The 20,884-nt window shown below is 34.5% G+C and overlaps 1 protein-coding gene across 11 annotated transcripts in view; it reads left to right on the forward strand.

The window, feature by feature from the left end:
- Arb2a (ARB2 cotranscriptional regulator A) overlaps window positions 1–20,884 on the forward strand; it is a 383,888-nt gene that overhangs the window by 33,472 nt on the left and 329,532 nt on the right. For all 11 annotated transcript variants that reach the window (XM_070031084.1, XM_070031085.1, XM_070031089.1 and 8 more), the window contains 2 exons: window positions 5,224–5,325; window positions 10,112–10,212. In XM_070031084.1, coding sequence (XP_069887185.1) covers window positions 5,224–5,325; window positions 10,112–10,212 — 203 coding nt within the window. The remainder of the gene's footprint in view (window positions 1–5,223; window positions 5,326–10,111; window positions 10,213–20,884) is intronic.

The raw sequence follows: 20,884 nt of genomic DNA on the forward strand, positions 1-20,884 counted from the left end.
GTTTGGAAGGTGTTTTGTTTTTTCTTTTCTGCAAGATGCCTTTGGTTATTAAGAATTCCATGTTGATATATCTTCTTTCCTTCCCTTCCTCCCTCTTCTCTTTCTCTCCTCCCACCCACCTTCCCTAACTCCCTTCTCCTCCTCCTCCTCCCTCCCTCCCTCCCTCCCTCCCTCCCTCCCTTCCTTCCTTCCTTCCTTCCCTCCTTCCTTCCTTCTTTCCCTCCTTCTTTCCTTTCTTCCTTCCTTCCTGTTGAATATATATTATTCCTTTTTCTTCTGGTTTGGATTTCTTCAGAAATGCCTTCTGTTCTTATTATCTTTATTTCTCTGTATGTAATTGACTTATTTTAATTGATTTTTTTTTACCTACTTGTAGGATTTTATATGAGAAATATAGCACAGTATCTTCTGGAATTGGGACATACTTTTGTTTAATTGTGTCAGTGTTTATTCTGAATATTCATTGTGTTTGTGAAAATGATTAAAATATTTTTCTCAATTCCCAATATCCCTCCTATGTTGATTTTAAAAAGCGGGGTCCTTAATGTTTTATTTTAGATGACCTGACATTTCTTTACAAGTCATTTGACATTTTTTGCTATTATTTTCTCCTGTGGTCTTACATATAATTTGTTATTAGATCTTAAGGTTTACTACTTTTGTAATTGTTTTGCTATTAATTTAAGATCCTAAAAAACTTTTGAAACTGTGTTTCTTTGAATATGAAAACTTTATGTTCATTTTCTAATTATTTTTTTCTGCATTTTAGAGTAGATTAATTGAAGTCGATGTTGAATTACCTTTCCTGTTAATTGTTCATTTTTATCATTTCTAGTTTATTAATTGATTTCTTCTCTTTGCTTGTGTATTATAATTCTATGCTTGTTTGTGTGCCTGGTTATTTTGCATTGAGGCCATAGGTAAATAGTTAGACAGGGTACAATCCTTTTGTGGCTGTGTTCAGTTCTCTCTCTGTCTCTGTCTCTGTTTCTGTCTCTGTCTGTCTCTGTTTCTTTCTCTGTGTCTCTGTCTCTGTCTGTCTCTTTCCTCATTCTCACTCTCTTCTCTAACCAGTTTCTTTTGCTCTCATTCTTTACTCCTGAGCCCAGCCACCTTGAGTTATTAAGGTGTCTTTAATTTAGGCGTCTTTAATTTTTTTGTTTTTGTTTCTCCTTCCTATTGTGCTTTCAACTGTTTCCAGATAATAAAGGGAGGTTAATCAAGGGTTTTATGTCATTTGTTTCTTATAGTTCTGTCTGCTTTTTGTCTAACCTCTGAAAAACTGTTGATTCACATATATTGTTCAGATTTCCAGTTTAAGGAGAATGGGGATAATAAAAATTCAATATATTTTGGCTCCAAACAAAGTTCCAATGATGTTTTTGGAAATTTTTTTTTTGTCTTTTCTTTTTTGGTACTGGGGATCGAACCCAGGACGTTGCACTTGCTAGGCAAGCGCTTTACCACTGAGCTACATCCCAGCCCCCAATGATGTTTTTGATATTCATTTAGCTCTTAAAGGTTTAATAAATGAAGATTTAAAATGGAATTTATTTAATCATATTAAGTTATGTGTGATATAAACTCAGCCATCTTATTTTATTTTTAATTGTGAAAATACCGTACAGAGGGGTTACAATTACATGGGTAAGGTAATGAGTACATTTCTTATCAAGTATTGTCACCTCCTCCTTTGTTTCCCCTTACCATCCCTGCCCATCTCCCCCGCCCCTCTCCCAAACTTAGCCATCTTTAATTGTATGGTTCTATGGCATTAAGTACATTCAAATTGTAATCATCACCACCCTCCATTTCCAGAAATCTTTCTGCCTTATAAAATTTAAACTGTATTAAACAATTACTAAACTGTATTAAACGATGATTTTTCATCTCCATCCTCTTAAAAATACCATTCTCCTTTTTCTGTGTATGAATTTAATTATTCTAGATGCCCCGTATATGTGGAAGCATACAATATTTGTGTTTCTTGTGTGTAGAATCATGCATGATAGATACATCAGCATACCCTTCCTTTTTCAGGGAGAATAATATTTTATTGTATGTCTATACCATATTTGGTTCATCCATTTATATCAGCCATAGTTTTCTAGAGAAACAAATTGTGTGTGTGTATATATACATATATATATATATATATATGTATGCATATAGGAAGAGATTTGCTATACAGGATTGGCCCATATGATAATAAAAGTTGAGAAATGTCAAGATCTACAGTGGGCAAATCCAAGGCAGCTGGTAGTATGGTTCTATCCAAGTCCTTCAGCATAAGGGGGAAACCATTTGAGTCTGAAAGCAGAACAAAACTGGTGTCTTAACAGAGATAGGCAGAGACAGTGCATTTCCCCCTGTATTTTCCTCGTTTTTAGGCTTTTATAGGATTGGATTGTGGAGAGACTCTGCTTTACTTACTATACCAAAATCAAATGTTTTGTCCAGTAATACCCACATCAACATTTCTGGAATAATGTTTAATCAAATATCTGGATATCCTGTGACACAGATTGACACATAAAATGAACCATCACACCATTCATTTCTTGATATATACTCTGTTGCTTTCCACTTGTGAATACTGAGTTGTGACTACTTTATATAGATCTGTTTGAGTCCTTGATTTCAATTCTTTCTGGAATGGAAGAATATTATCTTTTTTTACAATTGTTGCATTTGCTTAGGTGATATTTAAAATTCTACCTGCTACATCACCTTAATCACCAAAGTCAAGTTTTAGAAAACACAGTTATGTTATATCTAATGCATACTTAGGTTAAGATAAATTCAAATCTACTATATTTCATAGGTGAGTGAAGGGATTTTCAATGTAAATCTTATATTGTGCTTGATTTTTCCATAATGGACTGCTTTGAATCACAGTTTCAGGGTAAAATGCAACTTTACAGTATGGCTTTCCTTTTGCAGAAAAATATTTTCTTACAGTTCTTTTCTGTGTCCTTTCAATGCTAGAAAAATTAAAAATATCTCTATCAGATTCTTGACAGGAAAAATTGAGAAATAACTTTTTATTTTTCTCCTTATGTCAAAAGAACATTTTGAACAAAACAAAAACATAGTTTTGTGTTTATAATCATTCATTCTTTGTAATGGGAGAAAATGGGGGTATGGAACATTATTAGGTTGTTGTGGCATATAGAATCAATGTGTTGGTTTTGAAGGAGCAATGAGGTTGTGAAAGACATGTTTATAATTCTCACTGTTAAGCTATAATTTGGAGAAGTCATTTCACTTCTTTCAGCCTATTTTCTTGTTTAAGGATAGTGAGGCTGATAATGCTTGTTACTGTTTCATAGGGTTGTGCTGATCAAAAGAGGTAATGTTTGTGAAAGTGCTTTGAAATATTTAAAGTGGTATGTAGATATAAGGCTGTGTTTTGAGCTGGTAGAAACAGAAAATGGCTTTTAGACATAACACATCTGTTCATATATTAGATGGTTTCTGAGTATCTAATTTAAATGGCTTCTGAGTTTTGAGTTGTAGAAGATAACTGTGAAGGGAAAGAATTTGATTTTACCACAGAATATTAATTCATTAGAAGGAGAAAAGTGAATCTTTTTAAGCCATTATAAGCCAGTATATTTATTTGGAAATATGTATCTTTACTATGTTTTGTAAACATTTCCATGTATTTAGAACTTTATTAATAAGTGTGGAATTGGCAGCAGATGTAGCTTTTATGGCTCAGCACATATATTATGTGTCATTTCTGTTTTAGTAGAATTTGTGAACATTTCTATGTTGGAAATTTCTGTATTTTTGTGAGTTTTATTGATAACAAGTTTGAATATTATAAAGCTGTGTGCTCTGACCTACCTTTGTGCTCTACAGAGAAAGACTAAAGACTAGAGAATGGAGATGAACAAAATACCTTTTTCTCCAGTATATTTTGATAATATTTCATAGTAATGGATTTGTTTTATCTCTGTAAGAGAAATAAAGTTACTTCTGAGATACTTTTGTAGGAAAGGGAATAGTTTGCCTTATGACATATTCTAGGAGAGTTTGTGTTTAGAAACTTGAATTAGAAAACAATTTCTGATTTTGGTAGTAATTGTGAAGATACAGAATTTTTATGTCACCTGAATGTGAGCGTGAAAACTATCATTAAATACTTATTGGTGAGATGATTCAAGAGCTGGTGTGTAGAAGATACAAGATAAGCTTGGGGCAGCTAATAATAATAGAAATTGAGAAAATGCAAAAAAAGAGATAAGATTATATCAAAAAGAAACAGGAGACGACTGAAAATATTTACAGTGGCTATAGCTGGTACAAGCTAGGAAACAAAATTAATAATTCATTAATATACTATTGTGTACTTACAGTGTATGGTGAGTGTCCATGAGTATGTAATTATACAAATAAGTGATTGAATATTTGTTTAAATTGAAAGAGATGACTTTTCCACAAAAAGGGTTAAGTAATATATGGGGTGTTTTTTACTACAGAGGTAGAACATAATTCCTTCTCTCCATTATTGAGGGAAGGTCAGAGTTATCACCTTTGAATAACAGGTTAAAGAAAGAGAAATTTAGTCACCTTTAAATAAGGGGTTATTGAAGGAGAAATCTTTATAGTGGAAAAATCTGGTAGATGATACCTCAATCACATGATAAAGTGAATACCACAGTGATATAATGTGTATATCATATTCCCTTTGACATGACATGATAAGAATTTCAGTTGAATTCAATGATATCCTTTCAAAAGCTCAGAACTCTAAGCCCAGCGAAAAATATGAAATATTTTTTGAACGAAAATATAAAATACATCCAAATTGAAGGTTATTTTAACAAAGCAGTACATGCTTCATTTTTTCCTCATGATTGCCAAGGTCATAAACCACTCTTTGGTTCAAATTCAAGATTCAGTGATCTATTAAAATATCTGAAATTTTAAACTATAGAAAGAGGTTATTAAGATAAGACTCAATGGCTGAATCATAGTGATTTTTTGGTATCTGAGTTGTGATGTTTTGAGGATTACAATTTTGAGTGTTCATATGATAACTATATTGTATCACAATATAACATTTTGGGAACTTAACTTTTATAGCATTATCAGGTAAAGCAACAATAATATTAGCATAAAAGGACAAAATAATACTTTAATGTAAGTTAAACTATAATGTTTGTCATCAATTATGAAAACAAATGTAAGTAAATTTTGTATTTTTTTTTGTAGATTTGCTATCTAGGATAGATTTGGATGAACTAATGAAAAAAGATGAACCACCTCTTGATTTTCCTGATACCCTTGAAGGATTTGAGTATGCTTTTAATGAAAGTAAGTGCTATATGCTATATTCAAAATACTTTTATTTAAAAAATTATTTAAAAATTTGTTTACCTTATTTAATAAATGCACTCATAGAATAGATACGATTTGTTACTCTTAAAATGCAGCTGTTTGGTGGGGTTTTTTTGGTTTGTTTGTTTGTTTTTAATCAGTTGTGGAGGTTGAATTCAGGGCCTGAACTCTGTCCCCAAGCCTCTTTGTGCTCTACCACTTGAGTCACAGCTTCACTTCCAGTTCTGGAGTGGTTAATTGGAGATAATGTTGAAAATGAACTTTACAGCTTGGGCAGAGGGGGGGAGGAGGTGAGGAGTAGTTGGGGAGGTGAGGAAGGAAGGGATAGTAGGGGAAAAACAAAGGAGGAGGCAACAATGCTTGATAAAAAATGTTCTATAACCCCTCTGTACAATATTTTTACAATAAAAAACATATAAAAACGAAACATAAAGAGTCTCACAGGGACTTTTCTGCTTTGGCTGGCTTCAAACCTGCAATCCTCAGATCTCAGCCTCCTGAGTAGGTAGGATTATAGCACCCAGCTGGTGGTGTTTTGAGGAATAATAACTTGTCTTTATATGGTAAAATCCTTTACTTGAGGAACAAAACCAAGTAAGAATTTTCTGTACTTATTCAGGTATGGTGGCTCACACCTGTAATCTTAGCTATTCAGGAGGCTGAGATCTGAGGATTACAGTTCAAAGCCAGATAGACAAGCAAGACCAAGAAACTCTTATCTCCAATTAACCACCAGAAAACTGAAAATGGAGCTTGGCTTAAAGTGGTATAGCAGTAGCCTTGAGTGAAGGAGCTCAGGGACAGCACCCAGGCCCACTGACAAAAATAACGTTTTTCTATACTTGTTGAGTTACATAAAGTTATGAACATGATTTAGGTTACTTCTATCCTGAGCACTTAGTTCCCTGATATCCAAATGGAAATTCCTAAGTTCTACAGAAAGATGTTATTTTTGGCCTGCTATCTTTTTAAAAAAATTATTTTATTGTAAAGGTGATGTACAGAGGGGTTACAGTTACATAAGTCAGGTAATGAGTACATTTCTTGTTGAACATTGTTACCCCTCTCTCATTTTTCTTCCGCTTTCTCTCCCTCCAACCCTTCCCCCAAGCTTTAAAGTTCATTTGCAACATAGTGTCTTATGTGTATTGCTGTTACATTGGTTCACTCTTTGTCCTTTGCCTCACCATTTTGTTATTCCCCCTCCTTTCCCCAAATCAGATAAAGGTAAATACAAGACACAGGGTATCAAAATAAAAAACTGACAACAGGGGATAGATCAAAGGGGAGAAAGCAAAAGAAAAAAGAAATAATTTCACACAGTACTTTAAAAATGAAAACAAAACCCCCCAAACCCCACTTGTTTCCATATCTTTTTTTTTTTTTTTTTGTCGGTCATGGGGCTTGAACTCCAGGCCTGGGCGCTGTCCCTCAGCTCTTCAGCTCAAGGCGAGCGCTCTACCACTTGAGCTACAGCGCCACTTCCGGTTTTCTGGTGGTTTATTGGAGATAGGAGTCTCATGGTCTCTCCTGCCCGGGCTGGCTTTGAACCGCGATCCTCAGATCTCAGCCTCCTGAGTAGCTAGGATTACAGGCGTGAGCCACCAGCGCCTGGCTTGTTTCCATATCTTAGAGTTCATTTATATTAGCATCACTTTATATGTTCATATGTACATATTGAGCAATTGTGATCCTCTGCTAGGACTCCCCTAAGCATATACTAATTATTACAAATGAGAGAAACCATGAAGTCTATGTTTCTTTGGGTCTGTCATACTTCACTTAATATGATTTTTTTCCAAGTCTTTCCATTTCCTTATGAATGGGGCGATGTTTATTTTTCTGATGGAAGCATAGAATTTCACTCTTTCTCTCTCTCTCTCTCTCTACACACACACACACACACACACACATACACACATACACACACACATACACACACACACACATACACACACACACACACACACACACACACACACACACACACACACACACACATACCACATTTTCTGGATCCGTTCATCTGCCATTTTGAATGAATTACCTAGGAATCTTTTTTGTGACAGTATTTTAAAGAAAATATTCAATTTTTATGTTAAATTTTTGTTTAAAATTTCATTAACTAAGCTCTGAATAAAATAACCTTTGTATTTGGGATGAGATAGAATATGCTACATACTGCAAGTATCTATCTGAAACAAAGAATTGTGATTCATTGAATTAATACTCTACCATTGTAGTTGATGGTAATATTGCTACAAAGTAGTTAGGATGGGAGTTGTAGTTTCTATTTCTTGCTTTGCATCAACTGAATTAGTGGTCTGACATCTTTAATGGCTATCCTTTTACATTGCCAATTATAGCTGTTGGGACTTTAGTCTCTGGGTACTGGAGTGTTTAAGTGAGTTTAAACAGAAGATACTAGAAACTTTGATGTTTTCTCAGATATTAATTTTTATAGTTTTCACAAAGGGTATTTTGTGACAATGTATGTACAAGTAGTAATATTTTGTTGCCTGGAGGCAGTATTAAAGCTATTGGCCTGTGGTCTGTGTCTGGAAGAATATTCCTGAAGAAAGGAAGAGGACAGATGGCCTGTTTTTTCTCTTGTAAATATTCTAACAATTGAATCGTTTAGTAAATGCAAATTCATATTTGCCATGAGGAAAGTCTTTATGGATTTATTTTTTTTGTCAGTCATGGGGCTTGAACTCTGGGCCTGGGCACTGCTGCTCAGCTCTTCAGCTCGAGACAAGCACTCTACCACTTGAGCCACAGCCCCATTTCCATTTTTTTGGTGGTTTATTGGAGATAAGAATCTCACGGATTTTTCCGGCCTGGGCTGACTTTGAACCACGCTTTTCAGATCTCATCCGAGTAGCTAGGATTATAGGTGTGAGCCAGTTGTGCTTGGCTGTCTATAGATTTTTTAATTTTAATATTAATAAGTTTTTTTATTGTGAAAATACCGTACAGAAGGGTTACATGAGCAAGGTAATGAATACATTTCTTATCAAGCATTGTTGCCTCCTCCTTTGTTTCCCCTTCCCATCCCTGTCCCCCTGCTCCCCCCCACCAAAGTTGTAAAGTTGGTTCGTTTTTCAACATAATATCTTGTATATCTCATTGTGCAATGGGTCCACCTGTATCCCTATTTAAACAGTTTCTTTTTCCCTTCCCCTCTCCAAATTATGCCAACATCAAATACAGTGAAAACAGGGGTTATACCATGGGGTAGGGACATATAAAGCAACAAAAAAATCTTATAAATATGTTAGAAACAATAGCAAGAAAGAAAAACATTTGAGTTCTTATCTTGGGGTTCATTTCGCCTAACATCAACTTATCTGATTGTTTCTGCTTGTCTCATACATATACTATGGAATTTTTGGATGACTGGTTTAGCACTACTCATAAATAAACGTAGGCTTTGATATATGAGATGTATTTCTCTAAAGAATACCACATAAGTACTATAAATCTTTGATACATAAAAGAGAAATATTCTATAACCAAAATACTTACCAGTATGTGAGGAAACATATATGCCTCATTTGAGATCACATCTATTTTGAGCCATAGTGCTTCCCTGTAAGAGAAGAGAAAAGGAGGAGAGTTCTCAGGTCTTCTCAGATTCCCTTGCTTTATCTGAGCTGTTTGATTACTTACTCTGTTGAATTGTTAGTAGAGTTTAGTTATTATCAAGGAAGTTACCTGATTTTAGAGGGTCTAATTTGTTAACTTAAGCTGTCTCTTACTAGTTTCTATTTGATATCTCAAGTTCTTGTTGAAAAAAATGTCCCTTGAATTTTTCTGAATCTATTTTAGCCAGTACAGACTTCTCATTTCCTTCAAATCATTCTAGACTTTACTATTTGTATAATCACCTGTGGCAGTTTTAAAATTGTTAATTTACTTTATTCTTATATAACTTTCTGAAACATTGCTTAGCTTTTTAATATATCTACTTTTATTCTTCTGAGGAGGCTAGAGCTATACTCATGACATTATTTGGTAGCTATTCTTACACATAGGAAGCCTTAAATAGTTGCTTATAGTGAGATCAAGGATAGCTTTTGAGTTATTTAGAAAGCATTTTTTATTCTGTTAATAGGCTTGCAGCATATTAACATTTGAACAATAAAACAATCTTTGGAAATAAATTTATGGCAGGTGCCAGTGGCTCATGCATTATAATCCTAGCTACTAGGAAGCTAATTTTGGAGTCAGCAGATAAATATGTGAGACTTTTATTTACAACGTCGGTGTGTGGGGGGGGGAGTTGGGGGGGAGGGAGGGAAAGGGGGGGAAGGGGAAGGATTGGGATTGGGATTGGGGGGGAGGGGGGAGTCTGGGAAGGGATGTGAAGGGTAAACAAAGGAGGAGGCTGCAATGCTTGGTAAGAAATGTACGCATTATCCTGCCCATATAATTGTAACTCCTCTGTACAGTATGTTCACAAATAAAATAAAATTAAATTAAAAAAAAAGAAAATAAGCTGTACAAACATAAACAGGAAAAAAAAAACCAAGAAAAAGTTGGAATAGAAGGCACAGCTCAAATTGCAGAGTACCAGCTAAGAGCAAAAAAGTTGAGCAAGAGCACAAGGCCCTGAATACAAGCCCCAGTGCTGACACATGCACAAAAAATATGTAAAAACAAGTTTTGGAGGAAGTTTACATTTTAGTGACATTACATATTGTATTCCCATGTTGTTTTAAGTGTAATTATAATCATAGCAATATTTTTTATCTTCTAGGAGGGCAGTTAAGACACATAAAAACTGGAGAGCCATTTGTTTTTAACTACCGGGAAGACTTGCATAGATGGAACCAGAAAAGATATGAAGCTCTGGGAGAGGTATGTGATATACATTCTATTACCTGTGATTTTCAATTTTAAGTACTCACAGTGAAGTTACTGAAGACATGGAAATTCTATAAAGATTAACAAAAAGTATTTACATCTTTAGACTTGCTTATTTTAAGCACCAGTTTTAGCCTTTATATAAATATGTCCTTTCCATGACCTTCATATTTTGTAATGAGTCATTGTATAGGCAAACAAATTCATGCCACATTTTAATTTTATTTTAATTTTTTGTGGGTGTGGGGGCTTGAACTTGGCCTGGGCGCTGTCCCTCAGCTCTTCAGCTCAAGGCGAGTGCTCTATTACTTGAGTCACAGTGCCACTTCTGGTTTTCTGGTGGTTAATTAGAGATAAGAGTGTCATAGACTTTCCTGCCCAGGTTGGCAGGAAGAGCTAGGATTACAGGCGTGAGCCACCCTCTCCCAGCCTTAAAAATGTTTTTAAGAGACTGAATATTTCACTGTGTCAGGAGAAATAAGTGTTACTTTTCGTGTTTATTTATATGAAGAAGATTGACTTTGGGCCAAAGAACTTGGATCTAGCCTACTTACCTTTGACTTATTAAAGAACTAGGACTCATAATCCTTCTGGAGCCCATGCATTATTCCTAGTAGGGACATTTAAATGTTATTTGTCACTTTAGTGAATGTTTTATTACAACTACATGTTTTACTCATCTGTAACATATTTAAGTCTTATTTTCAATAAAATGCCTATGTTTAATGCATAAGCACATTTGTTTAATCTGTTAACTAGACAGCTATTTTATTTTCCTAAGGAAAAGCTGAAATTTCTATATTCCTCTTTGGCATTTTAGTAAAATAGTCAGATTGTATTACTTTGTTAAAAATAACATAAAGAATATATAATAGCATAAAGAACTTATAATGTGCTAAAAGACAATTTCCCTTGGGACTCTTGCATTTCTGCATGTCTTTGATGAAAGGTTTTCACAGCTTTTGTCCTGGACTATCTTTTCAGGGATATTTGTATAGAGAACAGGCTTCAAAGATAGAGATTATATCTCCCTCCAAAGCAATGGACAGATTTGTTTGTCCAAGAGAATAAAGATAGTGCTCCTCCTTTTCCCTCATGTGGCAAAGAATGACAAGTTTCTAACCTTGTGAAGTGTGACTATAGGAATTTGTTGTTTTCTTATCCTTAAATCATTAAAAAGTACTATCTTCAAGTAGCTGTACAAAGGAGTTACCATTAAATAAATCGGTTTATGACTCCAAAAGAAAAAATAAGAAAGAATGACAAGTTTCCTGGCAGTCCCTTATAAAACTGAATTTGCTAAGTTTGAGGCTGCTTAGCTGTGGGGGCTGTCCAGGCCTATCCACATTGCTTCTTTGAGATCTGAAGAGCATGAGGAACAGATGATTACATGAAGCTCATGTTCCCTGATGTCTCCTGATTAAAAAGTTTTTTGTTTCTGATCCAGGAGTTTCCTATAAGATTGTTAGGGTAAGCAAGCAGTATAAAATCTCACAGTTAAAGACCCTTCAGTAGTTTTTGATAGTATATGCTATCATTTTTAACATAACATTATCCAGTGACAAAATAACTTCTGCTTTACATGTAAAAAGCTTGCTCATTTCCACCTGAATTATATGCCATGAATTGGTTATATTCTGATTATAGAATAACCATGTTAAAATAGCCTTAGGGAAGAATTAAAGTGAGGCTTACATTTTACTCCTTTCCATAAGCCATGTTTTCCAGCCTAGTAGTACATGTTGCTAGTCTAAAAAGATTCTTTTGTGCATTTTAGTTTTTTTCAGATAAGATTAGTCTTGTTGTGTAGCCTAGGCTGACCTCAAACTCGTGATCCTTTTGAATCAGTTCTCCAAGTGGTGATTCCAAGGATGTGCCACCTGATACCTACCTTGTTCTTTTTGGAACTGCATCTTTTTGTCTCTCTTCCTGTATCCTTCGACATCACCTGTACTGAAATTCAGTCGATGTACTGTGTTTAATCATTACATATGTAAATGATTCCTTTCTCCTTTAGTTTGGGTGGGCCTTGCTTTACTTTAGTATGGACTATTTATTTCAATGATTACTAATATAAAAAGGGCATAGTCTATATTTTTTATATTTAAAATATTCTGTGTTTTGTATTTTCTGTATTTTCCACTCCTGTATTTATCTTCATTCATGTTCCTAATTAAGTTGGTCCTAAGTGACTATCAAAATCATAGCACTTTATCTATTTTTCACATTCTATTGACAAAAGTAAATGTGTATTTTCTAATATAAAACTAAACACAAAAGACAGGGATGGGAGAGGGCATGTCTCATTCATACAGTGTTTGTTCTATACCCATCTTTGTCATATTTGGAATACTTGTTTCATTGTTAAGTTTGAAGTGGTTTATTAATTCAATTTAATTTTTTACCTCAGGAAAGAAGTCTATTATGTATTAATACTGGCATAGTTTTCACTATAGTAAGTTCGTTTGTGGACACATCTCTTCATATTTCTAAATTTCCATTTCTGATTTATACTTTCTAGAAGTTAAATTTAGTCAGCTCATTTCTTCATCCATGTTTTGAGAGGGTGACAGATACTGGGGATTGTACCCAGGGTTTCACACTTGGCACTCATCATTTGATACAAGCTTCCAGCCCCTTTTGTGTTGGTTATTTTTGAGGTATGGTCTCATTTTATATCTGAGCTGGCCTAGGCTGTGATCTGTCTGCTTGGGCTTGTTTGTTCAGTCCTTTAGGATGACTGGCGTACCCCACTATCTTCATCTATTTTGCCTTCTGTCATAGCTGGGGTAACAGGTGCATACTGTTGTGCCCAGTTTTGGTTGAGTGGAGTCTTGTGAAATGTTATAGTCTTGAACTAACCACAGTCCTCCTATCTCTGCCTCCTGCATAATTGCTCTTTTACCTTATACTATTTTCTCATTTTGAAATATCTTCTGCCCCTTGTTGTAAGACCTTAACCTTCACTTTCCTTCTATTTTTCACTTTTAATATCTCCTTCATTAGAAAAACTCCCTGAATTTCCTCTGCTACAATCTTTTTTTTTCTTTTTTAAAAACCATGTCTTATGTGAAAAATGATTTAAAGTTATTAAAGATCATATCATTTTAAATAGAAAGTACAGTAAAAGAAAGTACAGTAAAAAAGTGAGAAAATGTTGATATACTGAAGGCATTACTTTCGTTTATTTTTCTTTTTCTTTTGTACATTTTTTATTGTAAAAATGGTGTACAGAGGGGTTACAGTTACATGAACAAGGTAATGAGTACATTTCCTATTGAGATTGTTGCCTCCTCCTTTGTTTTCACCCACCATCCCTTCCCTCCCATTTCCACAACTACCTCTACCACCACCACCAAAGTTGTAAAGTTCGTTTTCAACATAGTATCTTGTACATCTCATTGTTACAGTGGGTATCCTTATTTAAGCATTTTATTTTTTCCCTTACCTTCCCTGAATTAGAGAAGTATATATACAAGATGCAGAGCACCGACATCAAATACAGTGAAAACAGGGGTTATATCATGGGAGAGGAACATACAAAGAAACAAAAAAAATCATATGGTTCATTATAAATATGTTAGCAAGAAAGCAAAAAGATATTTGTGTCCCTATCTTGGTGTTCATTTCACTTAACATCATATTATCTGGTATATGTACATAGCTTTAGGCCTTTTTTTCTCACAATTCTTTTTTTATTGTTAAAATACTGTACAAAGGAGTTACAATTACATGGGTAAGGTAATGAGTCTATTTCTTATCAGGCATTGTTACCTCCTCCTTTGCTTCCCCTTCCCATCGCCCCCCCCCTTCTCTCCTCTCCCCATGCCCCCCCTCCCCCAAGCCAAAGTTGTAAATTCTTTTTTTTTTATTTTTTTCTTTCATGCATTTGTTTCTAATGCATTCATAAGATTATTTCTTTGTTGCTTTGTATGTCCCTCCCCCACAGTATAACCCCTGCTTTCACTATATTTGATGTTGGTACAATTTGTGGGGAAAAACAAGTCGTTTAAGGATAACTGTGGACCCGTTACAACAATGAGAAGTACAAGTTGTCATGTCAAAAACGAACTTTACAACTTTGGTGGGGGCGGGGGGAGGATTCGGTGGGGGCGTGGGGGGAGGCTGGGAAGGGATGTGAAGGGTAAACAAAGGAGGAGACTGCAATGCTTGATAAGAAATGTACTCATTATCTTGCCCATGTAATTGTAACCCCTCTGTACAGTATGTTCACAATAAAAAATAAAAATTAAAAAAAAAGCTTTAGGCCTTTATTCTTGTCCTACACATGTATAGCTCCCATGGTTTCCCTCATTTGCAATATTTTTCTTATGCAGCATATGACTGGTCATTAGATTGTTTTCAATGCAGTAAACATTCACTAATCCATAAGCCTCAAAAGAAAGTTGAAAAAATTTTCAGTGTGATCATGATATTTATTGAAAAATAAATACAAGTGATGGAGATACATAAATTGTTCATTACAAATTCTGAATATGTGCAGTTTAGAAAATTTCTAATTGTTCAGAATTTGAACATAAAAAGATGTATATTTTCTTATTGGGAGAAAGGAAAATGGTTATGGTAGTTTTTTCTGTTTGTAAAGCTAAACAGTATTAAATACGTTCAGTTTCCATTAAAGTTGAGAAGTGTCAGATTGCTAAAGCTTTGCTACTTAAGATTATTTTTAAAAGTAAACTGTACAGTAGACCTTGGTCTTCAGGTATATAGTTCCAATGAGACTGCATTGAAGAAAAACTTTGAATGCTGAAATGAATAGAGTTTAGTACTCTAAAATTACTCAAGTTTAGCTATAGCATGTTTCAAGTTTACCTAACCAGGTGTAGGCTCCATTATTATCAAAAAAGTTGTACACATTAATTTTGCTCACCAAAAACTACTTTATCTCATGCTCTTTATCTTAGTACCATAGATGTTTGATCCATTTTTCCTGTAATACTGCCCAACTTTTGTTAAAGGCAGGCTGCCTTTAAATGAATCTAAATTTTCTACTTGATTACTTAATATATTAAGCACATTATCTCACCTTTTTTGCTTGGGAGAATTCCCATAACTACTTTGTGTTTGGGGCATCATTTGAATTTGGGGAACACATATTTTCCCAAAAATAAGAGCAGAGTAACACTGAGCAGATCACATGTGATTTAAATACAGCGATTTTAATGCTGGACCACTAAGAGGTTTTCCACATCCACCGACTATGTGATGTATATGCAGGAATTTAAAATTATTGTTTATGAAATTTCTTAAGATGTTTTTGAAATTTATTTGTTTATCATATTTTGTCAAAACAACAGTAAAAATCTGTGAATAAAGTGAACTTACTATATTCTGTTATAAAATTATAACTTTCATAGTTAAGCTTCAGACTTTATCATTATAATTTAGAAAATACAAGTATTTGCAGAACTGCCCACAGTTTAAATCAACCCTTGTATTTAAATTCTGGAAATCACATATTTTATGAGACCAATGATATCTTGAGTTATACTAAGAGAAGAAGTATGGAAAGCATGTTTCAAAGTCCTGTACATAGGAACACTGATAATGTTCCTCTTTCTTCATCAGTGGTTGAGGGGAAAGATTCAAAAGATAGTGAAAATTTGAGTTGCTGCTGTAATAAACTGCTTTTGATACGTGTGAAGTTGAAATTGTAATGGAACATTTTGCATTTCACCAGCAATTTAAAAGAAATCCCCCCCCTTTTTTTTTTAACGTTTTCCTACTGAATACCACATTTTGTCTTTAACTGAGAGGTACTATATATGTTCCATAACTGCTGTTTTAGTTTATGTTTATTTCTATCTTAAAGGGATTATTATAGCAGTCATTCAGCAGAAATTGTTTTGAAGACTTGTTCCTGAAATGCTCTATCATTTCTATGTAAATTAAACTTATTGTGTAAGTAAAATAAACTGAGATGTCAGTTTGTTTTTAGAATGTAGTGCCATAATATGAAAAAGAATATCCTACATTCACAGTTGCATTTTACAGTCAAAAAATGCTTTTGCTAATATGTATGAATTTTTGTAGTATCCACATGTAACTTAAAATACTTAGCCTTTAATAAATTTGAAATTTTTCTCTGTTTAGGAAGATTCTGACAGCTTATAGTGGTGATAGAATAGCGTGGAATGGTAATTTTCAAGATAGAAGTCTGGAGTATATGTATATTAGAGTTGAGTGTCAAGAAATAATGTTTCTTTTACACTCAATCAGATAGAATATAAAGGCTATCATGTTAAGTAGTAAATAGTATGGTACAAACAACATGTTACTTGTAAAATTTTCTTGACAATCTCTTTCATGTCAGTACTGAATTACTGTTTTTTTTTCTTTGATGCAGCATCTCACTGTGTAGTCCAGGCTGGCCTTGAACCCAGTGTGTAGCTCAGGATGGTCTGGAACATGCCATCTTTCTGTTCCAACCTCTGTACTTATAGAATTATAGGTGTGTACCACTATACCTGACTTTTGAATTACAATTAATTGGAAAAATTATAATGTAGCAGAAATTATAATGAAAGATTTTTTCCCCTAATTTGGGGCTTTATAGTTTTTGTTGTTGTTGTTTTATATTGTCATGACCTCTGTAAGAATTAATAGTCAGTGTGCTTAGTTGCAAAACACTGGAATTAGGTAGTCTTGTAAGCTTGGGGTTTTTTTGTCCCCCCAACCCCCATACCTGGGTCTTGAATTCTGGGCCTGGGTACTGTCCCTGAACTTCTGTTACTCAAGATGAGCTCTCTATACTTTAAGGCTAAGCACCACTTCTGGCTTTTGGGAACCATTTAGTGGAGGTGAGAGTCTCATGGACTTTCTGGCCCCGGGCTGGCTTGAATCTCAGCCTCCTGAGTACATGAAGGTATGTGTCAGCTCCTGGCTAAGCTTTTTTAAGCTTCTTTATTAAGGCTTAGGATAAATACAACAACGGGCTTAATTTCCCTACCCCCTCATTCAAATTGATAAGCTGTCTTATAAAATAGTAGAGAAGTACCAAAATTTTAGATCTTTGTAAGTGATATAATGAGATTTTTTAAAAGATATGAATCAGTAAGATCTTACAGGATAATCTACTTCCAGAAGTACAGCTTACTTGCTTAAATTTGGCAAGCTACCACTTGCTCTGTGCTTAGACCCCAACTTTTTCTTCAGTAAATGGAAAAGGAGTCTTGAGGGTTTTGTTTTTTGTTTTTTGTTTTTATTTTTTGGTCTGGGCTGCCTTCAAACTGTAACGCTCCAGGATTACAGGTGTGTTGTGAATCTTTAGCTCCTGGCTAATTCAATGAGTACATTCAGCTATTTGAAATGAGGTTGAATTTAAATACAAGAACAACGTCAACTATCATTATTTTAATGCTAAAATATGTGAATATAATGCAATTGTATATAACTAAAACTTTCATCATTTAAAATTCATGCATTCTTTTACTGTATTGGCCATCAGGAGATCTAGGTCAATCACATCTGCGAAATTTTAGCAAAGTATTTTCTAGTCTAAAATGAGAGTACAATTATTTGTAAGTTTTTGAAAGAATAAGGTCATACTTCCCATGTCATTTATATACTTTAATATGCCATGCATATGTTAGGAATATGGAAGAAAAGTTGAACTAAATTGTTTTAAAAGAGTTCTAACTTTATATAGATATATGGAAAACAACAGCAAGAAAGATAAAACCACTTATGTCCCTATCTTGGGTTCATTTTGCTTAGCATCATCTTATTATATCATCTTATTATATGTACATAGCTTTTGACCTTTTCTGCTTACTCTATCATATACTAGTTATTGCAAATAAGAGAAACCATGGGACCTATGCTTATTTGGGCCTGGCTAACTTCACTTAATATAATTTTTTCCAAGTCTTTCCATTTCCTAACAAATGGGGTGGTGTCATTCTTTCTGATGGAGGCATAGAATTCCATTGTGTGTGTGTGTGTGTGTGTGTGTGTGTGTGTGTGTGTATACATATATTTGTGTGTGTGTGTGTGTGTATACATATATTTGTGTGTGTGTATGTATATATATATATATATACATATATATACATATATATATATATATCACATTTTCTTAATCCATTCATCTACTGAGGGGCATCTGGTTGGTTCCATATCTTAGCTATAGTAAATAATGCTTTGTGATTTCTTTGTTTCTTTTGTATGTTCTCCCTCCTTGGCAAAACCCTTGTTTTCACTGTATTTGATTCTGGTGCTCTGCATCTTGTATATACATTTTTCTAACTTGGGGAGGGGAAGGGAAATAACAAAATGCTGAAATAAGGATACAGGTTGACCCATGTAACAATGAGATGTACAAGATACTATGTTGAAAATGAACTTTATGGGCTGGGAAGGTGGCTCAGTGGAAGAGCGCTTGCCTTGCATGCCTGAGGCCTTGGGTTTGATTCCTCAGCACCCCATAAGCAAAAAGAAAAAAGCCGGAAGTGGCGCTGTGGCTCAAGTGGTAGAGCGCTAGTCTTGAGATGAAGAGCTGAGGGACGGCGCCCAGGCCTAGAGTACAGGCCCCACGACCTGACCCCTCCCCCCCCCAAAAAAAAATGAACTTTGTATCTTTGGGTGAGGGGAGAGGAGGGAAGGGAAGGGATGGTAGGGGAAAAACAAAGTAGGAGGTAACAATGCACAATAAGAAATGTACTCATTACCTTACTCATGTAACTGTAATACCTCTGTACTGTAGTTTTACAATAATATATATAAATTAAAAATAAAAATAGCCAGTCAAAACCTTTATTATTTATATTATAAGGGTTTTAATTTTTTTCCTTTCCTTTCCTTGTCCTTCTTTGTCTCTTTGTGTTTATTAATATCAAGTTTACCTTCAGTATTAGAGTTGAAGAAATGACCATTGACCCAGAGTTGGTTTATAGTTTCTTTTTAATTCCATCTTATCCTAGCATCCATTTTATGAGTGGCATACTACATCTAGGGTGGAATTAGCAAATAGGCACTATAGAATTGAAAAGAAAATGTCATTGAAATAATTTTCATGTTTTATGAGAGAGGAAAGCTGTATACCTCTTAAAAATAATGTCATTAACATATGAGCAGACATACAGATCAGTTAAATAGAATATACATAGAGAAATACTTTAGTTTAAATGAAACCAGAAAGTGCTGTAAAAAAGTAGAACTTTTACTAATTGATGGGTCACCATACATAAAACATAAAATTTTACTATTTATTACAATGTACATTAAAATGAAGTAGAGATCTTAATGTAAAAATTGAAATGGAACCTACCATACCCATGATTATGGTCTTGAAATAGCAACTTAGTAGCAATGTTTGTGGCTTAAAATTTTCATATTAAAACAACATGTGTTCTTTAGAGAAATGTCAAATTCCAATGTAGAGCAAGAAATGAATGCTGTTGTCCTAGAATATTTGTCTTATCAAACAGCAAGAAGACTTCAAAAGTTTACATGCTCTTCTAAAATTTGAGAACAAGACAAAACATAACTAAAACTCATTCCCCTTGGGCTGGGAAGGTGGCCCAGTTGTAGAGTGCTTGCCTCACATGCATGAGGCCCTGGGTTCAATTTCTCAGCACCACATAAGCAGAAAAAGCTGGAAGTGGTACTGTGGCTCAAGTGGTAGAGTGCTAGCCTTGAGCTGAAGAGCTGAGGGACAGCGCCCAGGCCCAGAGTTCAGGCCCCACGACTGACAAAAAAATCCCAAAAAGCAAAAAAGCAAGCAAACAAACAAAAAAAGCCCATTCCCCAAACGCCTATAAAACTCATTAATACACAGTCATGAACTAACAGTTAACAGAAAAAGACTTTTAAAAAACATGGGAAGAGATCTCTAACTTCAATAACTGTATTTAATAACCTCACGGGTTGATGAGCTACACAAAACCAAGACTTCTATAATGTTGTTGGTAATATAAAATAAGAACATTTTATTTTGGACTTTTCCTCCAAGACTGTTACTTAGAATATAATTATCCTTTGATATTCCAGGGATAAATCTTCTCAAACACTTAGGTCCATCAATATTAGTACACACAGAAATCTCTTCTCTTAAATTGCAAAATATTTGTATAAAACCTATAAGATCTTCTAATATACTTTAAATAGACCATTTGTTAGGATTGTATTTTTAGCATGCACTCTTGAGGACTGAAGTGATGTCTCCTTCGAGGACAAAACAGTGACTTGTTTGCCACTTGGTATAAAATTATAGACTTCTATGCTTTGTACTTCTGTGTTTGATCCAAACCACTGTGTATACAGTATCCATCTGCATTTATGTAACATTCCCCCCACCCCCCAGACAGTTGGGGTCTAGGCAAATAATGAAAATTAGATTGACGCTATGCCATGAGTAATAAAGGTCTTCTTTTGTCTTTTACCCATGAGTCTTGTATCTGCAGTCAACATCCATAAAACAGTAACAGGTTAATTGATTTGCTTATAGGTAGGGCAAAATCAAAACACAGTCCTCCTTTGATGATTGAGTCCTTAGTAGATATTAGTAATTCTTATGTGTTTAGTTTGACTTCTCACTTCTGCTTGTGAATTGATCTGCATTTTCAACATCTGAAGACCTAGGAGTTCTGCAGGGCCCTGCTTGTTCTGGTTATCTGGGTAGTACTATCTTTTTTTTAGTTACTTA

Source organism: Dipodomys merriami, unplaced genomic scaffold, assembly GCF_024711535.1.
Source record: "Dipodomys merriami isolate MVZ:Mamm:240054 unplaced genomic scaffold, mDipMer1.0.p SCAF_20, whole genome shotgun sequence".
NCBI classification, from domain to species: Eukaryota; Metazoa; Chordata; class Mammalia; order Rodentia; family Heteromyidae; genus Dipodomys; species Dipodomys merriami.